At 47.7% G+C, this 10,091-nt stretch overlaps 1 protein-coding gene across 1 annotated transcript in view; it reads right to left on the bottom strand.

Moving 5' to 3' along the window:
- The window catches only part of lamb2 (laminin, beta 2 (laminin S)), a 60,677-nt gene that overhangs the window by 12,959 nt on the left and 37,627 nt on the right, over nucleotides 1-10,091 (bottom strand). Inside the window, exons 8-15 of the mRNA XM_023991062.2 lie at nucleotides 9,635-9,834; nucleotides 9,350-9,470; nucleotides 9,009-9,197; nucleotides 8,577-8,756; nucleotides 8,265-8,377; nucleotides 7,598-7,677; nucleotides 7,365-7,500; nucleotides 7,095-7,253 (exon numbers count right to left, since the gene is read on the bottom strand). Of these exons, the coding sequence (XP_023846830.1) occupies nucleotides 7,095-7,253; nucleotides 7,365-7,500; nucleotides 7,598-7,677; nucleotides 8,265-8,377; nucleotides 8,577-8,756; nucleotides 9,009-9,197; nucleotides 9,350-9,470; nucleotides 9,635-9,834 (1,178 nt within the window). The remainder of the gene's footprint in view (nucleotides 1-7,094; nucleotides 7,254-7,364; nucleotides 7,501-7,597; nucleotides 7,678-8,264; nucleotides 8,378-8,576; nucleotides 8,757-9,008; nucleotides 9,198-9,349; nucleotides 9,471-9,634; nucleotides 9,835-10,091) is intronic.

The raw sequence follows: 10,091 nt of genomic DNA, 5'->3' as shown, positions 1-10,091 counted from the left end.
CGGTGTTGTGTGTGTGTGTGTGTTGTGTGTGTGTGTGTGTGTGTGTGTGGTGTGTGTGTGTGTGTGTGTGTGTGTGTGTGTGTGTGTGTGTGTGTGTGTGTGTGTGTGTGTGTGTGTGTACAGTTGAAGTCGGAAGTTCACATACATTTGGGTTGGAGTCATTAAAACTAATTTTCAACCACTCCACAAATTCTTGTTAACAAACTACGTTTTGGCAAGTCGGTTGGACATCTACTTTGTGCATGACACAAGTAATTTTTCCAACAATTGTTTAAAGACAGAATATTTCACTTAAAATTCACTGTATCACAATTCCAGTGGGTCAGACGTTTAAAAACACTAAATTGACTGTGCTTTAAACAGCTTTGAAAATTTCAAGAAAATTATGTCATGGCTTTAGAAGCTTCTGATAGGCTAATTGACATCATTTGAGTCAATTGGAGGTGTACCTGTGGATGTATTTCAAGGCCTACCTACAAACTGCCTCTTTGCTTGACCTCATGGGAAAATCAAAAGAAATCAGCCAAGACCTCGGAAAAAAATTGTAGACCTCCACACTCCACACACTCCAAGGTTCATCCTTGGGAGCAATTTTCAAATGCCTGAAGGTACCACCTTCAGCTGTTACAAACAATAGTACATAAGATAAAACACCATGGGACCACACAGCCATCAAACCGCTCAGGAAAGACGCGTTCTCTCCAGATTCTATAGATATTTGGTGCAAAAAGTGCAAATCAATCCCAGAACAACAGCAAAGGACCTTGTTAAGATGCTGGAGGAAACAGGTACAAAAAGTATCTATATCCTGTCACGCCCTGACCTTAGAGAGCTTTTTAATTCTCTATTTGGTTAGGTCAGGGTGTGATTAGGGTGGGCATTCTAGTTTTTCATTTTCTATGTTGGCTCTGGTATGGTTCCCAATCAGAGGCAGCTGTCTATCGTTGTCTCTGATTGGGGATCATATTTAGCAGCCTTTTCCCACCTGTTGTTTGTGGGATCTTGTTTTTTGTGTAGCTGCCTGTGAGCAGCCCAGAACGTTACTTTTCGTTTTTCTTCTGTTTTGTTTGGTGAGTTTATTATTTATTAAACGTGGAATTCTACGCACGCTGCGCCTTGGTCCAATCATTATGACGATCGTGACAGAAGATCCCACCACAACTACAAGCAGCGTGCTCGGGAGGAGATGGCATCCTGTCTATTAGAGGAGGTTGAGGAGAGAATATCCTGGACTTGGGAGGAAGTCTTGGAGAGATACGAAGGCCTGCCATGGAAGCAGACTGAAGTAGCAGAGCAACAACGACGACACGCGGGTTCGCGCCACGACGGAAGCCCGAGAGGCAGCTTAAAAATGTTTTTTTTTTGGGGGGGGGGGGGGGGCACACGAGGTGGTTGCGGAGCCAAGATGGGACCAGAACCAACTTCCTGTACTCACCGTGTGGAGTTGGTCACCGTTCAGGTGCCATGTTTTCCGGTTCTACGCACCATGTCTCCAGTGCGCCTCCAAGCCCGCGTGCGTTCTGTACCAGCTTCCCGCACTAGTCATGCAAAATGAGTATCTGTCCAGGACGGGTTGTGCCGGCTCAGCGCTCCTGGTCTCTAGTACGCCTTCAGGCCAGTACATCCTACACCGGTTCTACGCACTGTGTCCCCAGTGCGCCTTCACAGCCCAGTGCGTCCTGTGCCAGCTCCCCGCGCTTGCCGTGCGAAGGTGGTCATTGGTCCAAGGACCGTTGTGCCAGCTCTACGCTCTAGACCTCCAGTCGCCTCCACAGTCCAGTACGTCCTGTGCCTCCTCTCCGCACTCGCCCTGAGGTGCGTGTCACCAGCCCGGTGCCACCGTACCGGCCTCACGCATCAGCCTCCAGTGCGCCTCGCCAGTCCAGTACGTCCTGTGCCTGCTCCTTGCACTCCCCTGAGGTGGGTGTCACCAGCCCGGTACACCAGTGCGCCCACGCACCAGGCTGCCTGCGACGAGCCCCAGCCAGAGCTCCGGCGACAGTTCCCAGTCCAAGAGCTTCCTGCAACAGTTCCCAGTCCAGAGCTTCCGCGACGTTCCCAGTCCAGAGCTTCCGGCGACAGTTCCCAGTCCAGAGCTTCCGCGACAGTTCCAGTCCAGAGCTTCCGGCGACAGTTCCCAGTCCAGAGCTTCCGGCGATGTTTCACAGTCCGGAACCTCCAACGACGGTCCACAGCCCGGAACCTCCTGAGACGGTCCACAGCCCGGAACCTCCTGAGACGGTCCACAGTCCGGAACTTCCTGAGACGGTCCACAGGGGTCGAACCTTCTGAGACGGTCCACAGTCCGGAAACCTCCAGAGACGGTCGCCAGTCCGGAGTCTCCAGCGGGGGTTCCCAGTCCGGAGCCTCCGGCGATGATCCACGGTCAGTGCCTCCGCGACGATCTACGGTCCGGTTCCTTCGGCGACGATCTACGTCCAGTTCCTCCGGCGACCCACGGTCCGGTTCCACGGAAGCGAGAGGATCAGCAAGCGGAGCGGGGTCTACTCCCGAACCGGAGCCGCCACCGAGGCAAGATGCCCACCCGGACGCCTCCCCTACAGAGTCAGGTTTTGCGGCTGGAGTCCGACGCTTTGGGGGGGGGGGGGTACTGTCATGCCCTAACACTTAGAGAGGCCTTTTTATTCTCTATTTATTAGGTCAGGTGTGATTAGGTGGGCATTCTAGTTTTTCATTTCTATGTTGGCCTGGTATGGTCTAATCAGAGCAGCTGTCTATCTGTGTCTCTGATTGGGGATCATATTTAGACAGCCTTTTCCCACCTGTTGTTTGTGGGATCTTGTTTTTTGTGTAGCTGCCTGTGAGCAGCCCAGAACGTCACGTTTCGTGTTCCTTCTGTTTTGTTTGGTGAGTTTATTATTTATTAAACATGTGGAATTCTACGCACGCTGCGCCTGTTCAAATCATTATGACAATCGTGACATATCCACCAGTAAAACGAGTTCCTATATCGACATAACCTGAAAGGCCGCTCAGCAAGGAAGAACGCACTGCTCCAAAACCGTCATGAAAAATCCAGACTACGTTTGCAACTGGCACATGGGGACAAGAATCGTACTTTTTGGAGAAATGTCCTCTGGTCTGATTAAACAAAATACAACTGTTTGGCTCATAATGACCATCGTTATGTTTTGCATTGTTATGTTTGGAGGGGGAGGCTTGCAAGCCGGAAGAACACCATCCAACCATTGAAGCACGGGGTGGCAGCTCATTTGTGGGGTGCTTTGCTGCAGAAACTGGGGCACTTCACCAAATAGATGGCATCTATGAGGCAGAAAATGATGTGGATATTGTGGATATATCCTGACATCAGTCAGGAAGTTAAAGCTGGTCACAAATGGCTTCAAATGGACAATGACCCCAAGCATACTTCCAAGTTGTGGCAAAATGGCTTAAGACAACAAAGTCAAGGTATTGGATAGTGCCATCACCAAAGCCCTGACCTCAATCAATCAAGCATACAAACCTGACTTCAGTTACCCCAGCTCTGTCAGGAGAATGGGCCAAAATTCACCCAACTGATTGTGGGAAGCTTGTGGAAGGCTACCTGAAAAGTTTGACCCAAGTTAAACAATTTAAAGGCAATGCTACCAAATTAGCTAATTGAGTGTATGTAAACTTCTGACCCACTGGAATGTCATGAATGAAATAAAAGCGAAATAAATCATTCTCTTCTACTGTTATTCTGACTTTCACATTCTTAAAATAAGAGTGATGATCCTAACTGACCTAAGACGGGGATTTTCTTCCTTCCAGAAAGCATGCATCACAATTTTTTCATTTGCAATTTCTCTCGTTCACTTCGTTTGTAAATGCACACTATACTACTAGCTATGCTTGTATAACTTTTGAGCTGGATTCGCCTGTCTTTGCAATTAATTTATGTTCGTTTTCACTCGTTATGCATTTTGCATATACGTGACTTCGCTATTCGTTTTGTGCAAATTTTGTTAGCATTCTGGTAATAGAGGCCAGAGGCTTTTCTTGCGTTTTTCCGCCCCCGTGTGTACTATGCTGGTAACAGCGTAAATCCCGGGTATGAGAGAAGGACGGTATGAATATTGAACATCTGATACTACGACGCCCAAAGCCTAGTATGTGTGTGACCTAAGGCACTAACCGTATCTCTGAAGACCTCGGAAAAAAATTGTAGACCTCCACACTCCACACACCTCCAAGGTTCATCCTTGGGAGCAATTTTCAAATGCCTGAAGGTACCACCTTCAGCTGTACAAACAATAGTACATAAGTATAAACACCATGGGACCACACAGCCATCAAACCGCTCAGGAAAGAGACGCGTTCTGTCTCCTAGAGATGAATGTACTTTGGTGCAAAAAGTGCAAATCAATCCCAGAACAACAGCAAAGGACCTTGTTAAGATGCTGGAGGAAACAGGTACAAAAGTATCTATATCCTGTCACGCCCTGACCTTAGAGAGCCTTTTTAATTCTCTATTTGGTTAGGTCAGGGTGTGATTAGGGTGGGCATTCTAGTTTTTCATTTTCTATGTTGGCCTGGTATGGTTCCTAATCAGAGGCAGCTGTCTATCGTTGTCTCTGATTGGGGATCATATTTAGACAGCCTTTTCCCACCTGTTGTTTGTGGGATCTTGTTTTTTGTGTAGCTGCCTGTGAGCAGCCCAGAACGTCACGTTTCGTTTTCCTTCTGTTTTGTTTGGTGAGTTTATTATTTATTAAACATGTGGAATTCTACGCACGCTGCGCCTTGGTTCAATCATTATGACAATCGTGACATATCCACAGTAAAACGAGTCCTATATCGACATAACCTGAAAGGCCGCTCAGCAAGGAAGAAGCCACTGCTCCAAAACCGTCATAAAAAATCCAGACTACGGTTTGCAACTGCACATGGGGACAAAGATCGTACTTTTTGGAGAAATGTCCTCTGGTCTGATTAAACAAAAGTACAACTGTTTGGCCATAATGACCATCGTTATGTTTGCATTTGTTATGTTTGGAGGGGGGAGGCTTGCAAGCCGAAGAACACCATCCCAACCATGAAGCACGGGGGTGGCAGCATCATGTTGTGGGGGTGCTTTGCTGCAGGAGGGACTGGTGCACTTCACAAAATAGATGGCATCATGAGGCAGGAAAATGATGTGGATATATTGTGGATATATCCTGACATCAGTCAGGAAGTTAAAGCTTGGTCACAAATGGGTCTTCCAAATGGACAATGACCCCAAGCATACTTCCAAAGTTGTGGCAAAATGGCTTAAGGACAACAAAGTCAAGGTATTGGAGTGGCCATCACAAAGCCCTGACCTCAATCAATCAAGCATACAAACCTGACTCAGTTACCCCAGCTCTGTCAGGAGGAATGGGCCAAAATTCACCCAACTGATTGTGGGAAGCTTGTGGAAGGCTACCTGAAAAGTTTGACCCAAGTTAAACAATTTAAAGGCAATGCTACCAAATACTAATTGAGTGTATGTAAACTTCTGACCCACTGGAATGTCATGAATGAAATAAAAGCTGAAATAAATCATTCTCTCTACTGTTATTCTGACATTTCACATTCTTAAAATAAAGTGATGATCCTAACTGACCTAAGACGGGGAATTTTCTTCCTTCCGAAAAGCATGCATCACAACTTTTTTCATTTGCAATTTCTCTCGTTCACTTTCGTTTGTAAATGTCCACACTACTACTAGCTATGCTTGTATAACTTTATGAGCTGGATTCGCCTGTCTTTGCAATTAATTTATGTTCGTTTTCACTCGTTAGCATTTTGCATATACGTGACTTCGCTATTCGTTTTGTGCAAATTTTGTTAGCATTCTGGTAATAGAGSCCCAAGGGCTTTTCTTGCGTTTTTCCGCCCCCGTGTGTACTATGCTGGTAACAGCGTAAATCCCGGTATGAGAGAAGGACGGTATGAATATATGAACATCTGAATACCGCCCAAGCCTAGTATGTGTGTGACTAGGCACTAACCTGTGGCTCATAGCGGATGAGGAGGTCGTACTCCATGGAGTAGGGGATATTGTTGATGGAGAACTCCAGGCTGCTGCCCTCTGGGACCTTGGCAAACCCAGTGCCAGTCCAGGTGGCAGGGCGCCCAGGCTGGTGCTCCCTCTGCTCCACACTGCAGCCCTGGAGACAAACATAAATACCATCAAGCATTCACACAAAGTCAAACATAGACAGTACAAACAATGCAAATAAGGGTCCACCCCAGTCTTATCTATAAGAAGTAGTAGTTACCTGTCCCAATATGGCCAGCTCAGCCTCATAGGTATAGTGGTCCAGAGCCATGAAGTACCACCCAGACTCCACCTGGGTACATTGACGGCCCATCATATGACTACGACAGCGGCACTGCCCATTCTCCATAGAGCAGCTGGGGAAGACACATAAGAAATCTATGCAGTAAGCATGTAACCCGTTGACAGCACCCCCAACCCAAAACATCTTCCCGCGGCCACATTGCCACTCACTGGTTATCTGTGGCTCCGCCCACATCACAGTCACAGTCTCTGCAGCCATTCAGGTCGTGACTCAGTGCCCAGTGTTCTGGCTGTGGGCAGNACTAATTGAGTGTATGTAAACTTCTGACCCACTGGAATGTCATGAATGAAATAAAAGCTGAAATAAAGAATTCTCTCTACTGTTATTCTGACATTTCACATTCTTAAAATAAAGTGATGATCCTAACTGACCTAAGACGGGGAATTTTCTTCCTTCCGAAAAGCATGCATCACAACTTTTTTCATTTGCAATTTCTCTCGTTCACTTTCGTTTGTAAATGTCCACACTACTACTAGCTATGCTTGTATAACTTTATGAGCTGGATTCGCCTGTCTTTGCAATTAATTTATGTTCGTTTTCACTCGTTAGCATTTTGCATATACGTGACTTCGCTATTCGTTTTGTGCAAATTTTGTTAGCATTCTGGTAATAGAGCCCCAAGGGCTTTTCTTGCGTTTTTCCGCCCCCGTGTGTACTATGCTGGTAACAGCGTAAATCCCGGTATGAGAGAAGGACGGTATGAATATATGAACATCTGAATACCGCCCAAGCCTAGTATGTGTGTGACTAGGCACTAACCTGTGGCTCATAGCGGATGAGGAGGTCGTACTCCATGGAGTAGGGGATATTGTTGATGGAGAACTCCAGGCTGCTGCCCTCTGGGACCTTGGCAAACCCAGTGCCAGTCCAGGTGGCAGGGCGCCCAGGCTGGTGCTCCCTCTGCTCCACACTGCAGCCCTGGAGACAAACATAAATACCATCAAGCATTCACACAAAGTCAAACATAGACAGTACAAACAATGCAAATAAGGGTCCACCCCAGTCTTATCTATAAGAAGTAGTAGTTACCTGTCCCAATATGGCCAGCTCAGCCTCATAGGTATAGTGGTCCAGAGCCATGAAGTACCACCCAGACTCCACCTGGGTACATTGACGGCCCATCATATGACTACGACAGCGGCACTGCCCATTCTCCATAGAGCAGCTGGGGAAGACACATAAGAAATCTATGCAGTAAGCATGTAACCCGTTGACAGCACCCCCAACCCAAAACATCTTCCCGCGGCCACATTGCCACTCACTGGTTATCTGTGGCTCCGCCCACATCACAGTCACAGTCTCTGCAGCCATTCAGGTCGTGACTCAGTGCCCAGTGTTCTGGCTGTGGGCAGACAGACAGACAGACAGACAGCTGTTAGCACCAGACAGATGACATTCCCGACTACATCAGCCAGGGTTACTGGACCTTACATCATAGGTAACTACTCAGATACCTCAACCAGGTGTTCCTAGCTCCAAAATGAGATACTGTAGATACATGCTGCCTATCAAAGTACAGGCTGGTAGAGCTTAAGTTATGGGTGCAAAATAGTGGTTCTCTGTTCTTGACTTTAAAACAAGCCTTTATGCAGCTTATGAGAGTTTAGGATCCACTTAGTCCGGACTACAGCTGACCATTTTTAGCATGCTGTAACCTACACCAACCGGAGAGGCCTGACATCCCTGGGCTACATTTAGATATGAAACCCCAAGCAGGGCTTTACATTCCTGGGTATTGTTACTGGCACGGCAAGGAAGTTATGTGAGTGACAGGGGGATGTGAATGACTCAGAAACACCTATGACTCTTCGGGAGGGTGCATGTATGTATGTATGTATGTACGTATGAATGAATGAATGGAAAGAGAGAGAGAGAGAGAGAATCTCTGTGTGTTATGGTTCGAAGAGGGAGGCTCTCCTGGAGCCTTACCAGACACTGGTCACAGCTGCGTCCGGTGACCAGTCGCTTGCAGAAGCAGTCCCCGCTCACAGGGTCACATTTTGGGCTCTCTGACACAGTACCCCTGGGGTCACACTGGCAGACTGAGGGGGGCAGAGCAGGAATTATGGGGGCATGGGAACACAGAAATGTGGCACATGATTTTATTCAAAGCACTGAGAGAGATTAACAAAAGATTGCTCCAAAATCTCTAACATAACAACCACACAAAATGAGGGTCATTTGGATTACAATCAGTTCAATGTGTCAGAATGATTCATGATTGTGCTCCTCTCCACTCACGTTGGCAGCCGCGGAGGTTTGCTGCACTCAGGCCAAAGAAGCCAGACTTGCATTTGTCACAGCGATGCCCTTCCACGTGGTCCTTACAGCGGCACTGCCCAGCGATCATGCCCAGGGACGGCTCGTCATGCCCGTCACAGATGCCCCCGTTCAGGGAACCATCAGGATCACAGTCACAGGCTGGTAGAAGGAATACAACAAACATCCTGTTTAACTTAACAACCATAACCAGACAGTAGTACGTACTACCTAGAAAACGTGTACACACACTCACATCTAATGGACATAAAGTGGTACCAGGGTTTCAAACGTGAAAAGAACCTGTACACGTACATACCTATGCCATCACTCATACACAGTATGATAATGTGAGAAATACACACACGGTTCCTATGCTCCAGTTCTGAGAAGCGGTCGACATCCTCTACTCACCAGTACAGACCCCGGGGTCTCTGATGTCCCTACTGAGATCCTTGTAGTAAAATGGTTTACACATCTCACAGTTGCGTCCCATGGTGTTGTGGAGACAGTGGTCACAGACGCCACCGCCGGCATTGCCCGTGGCCAGGTACACCGCCATGTCAAAGTGACACTGGTTGGAGTGGCCATTACAGTTACATTCTGTGAGAGACCAAGGGTACAGATACTAACACCATAATCAAGATTCTCATTCCTTTGGTCATGACTTATGACTGGTGTGTTCATAATAATCAGTGATGTTAGGAGAGGACTAAGAGACGTTTCTTGTTATGGTGTGGTACACTATCACTCACTCTTGCAGGCGTTGGTGTTGCGTCCCTCAGCCGGTCTCCAGGGCATGTCACTATGGAAGTCATCACACAGCTCACAGTTCAGACCCTTCGTGTTGTGCTTGCAGACACACCTCCCATGGACCTGGGGGACAGGGAGGCTGAATTACACAAATCACAGAGAATTCTAAACAAAACCTCCCATTCTAACTCCCCTCTGCACAGATGCCTCTGCTTTCATACACAGCAATCTATATAGGGTAGTCTTCCTCAATACAACTAAGGGCAGTTCTGTATCCCCTTACTCACCATGCCCTCCTCATCCTTGATCCCATCGATGGGGGCACACTCGGAGGCGTGGCCATAGCAGAAGCAGTTTCCGCGGACGACCAGCTCGTACATGGCATAGTAGTACTTCTCCTTGATCTCCACGCGGGAGTCCAGCAGGTTATCTCCCAGAGTGTGCAGCTTGGTGAAGTTCACACGCAGGTTAGTGATCTTCAGCTGGTCTTCAGGATGCAAGAGGAAGAGAAGAGAGGAAAGGGGGGCAGAGAGATTAGGAGATATACAACAAGCTATTTGAACATCCAAATTAATACTTCAAAGCCGAAAGGAAAGGTTCCAGGTACACCATTAATTAACCCCCACCACAGACATAAGCAGAGAGACTCTCCCCCGTAAAAAGGGGGGGGGGGGGGGGGGGGGGGGGGGGGGGAGGGGGGGTGAAAATAAGGGGGGACTGAAAGGGGGATGGAGGGTGTTGTTA

Source organism: Salvelinus sp. IW2-2015, linkage group LG7 (genome assembly GCF_002910315.2).
Source record: "Salvelinus sp. IW2-2015 linkage group LG7, ASM291031v2, whole genome shotgun sequence".
Lineage (NCBI taxonomy): Eukaryota > Metazoa > Chordata > Actinopteri > Salmoniformes > Salmonidae > Salvelinus > Salvelinus sp. IW2-2015.
The sequence above is the reverse complement of the archived record's forward strand: the minus strand, read 5'-3'. Positions and strand labels throughout refer to the sequence as shown.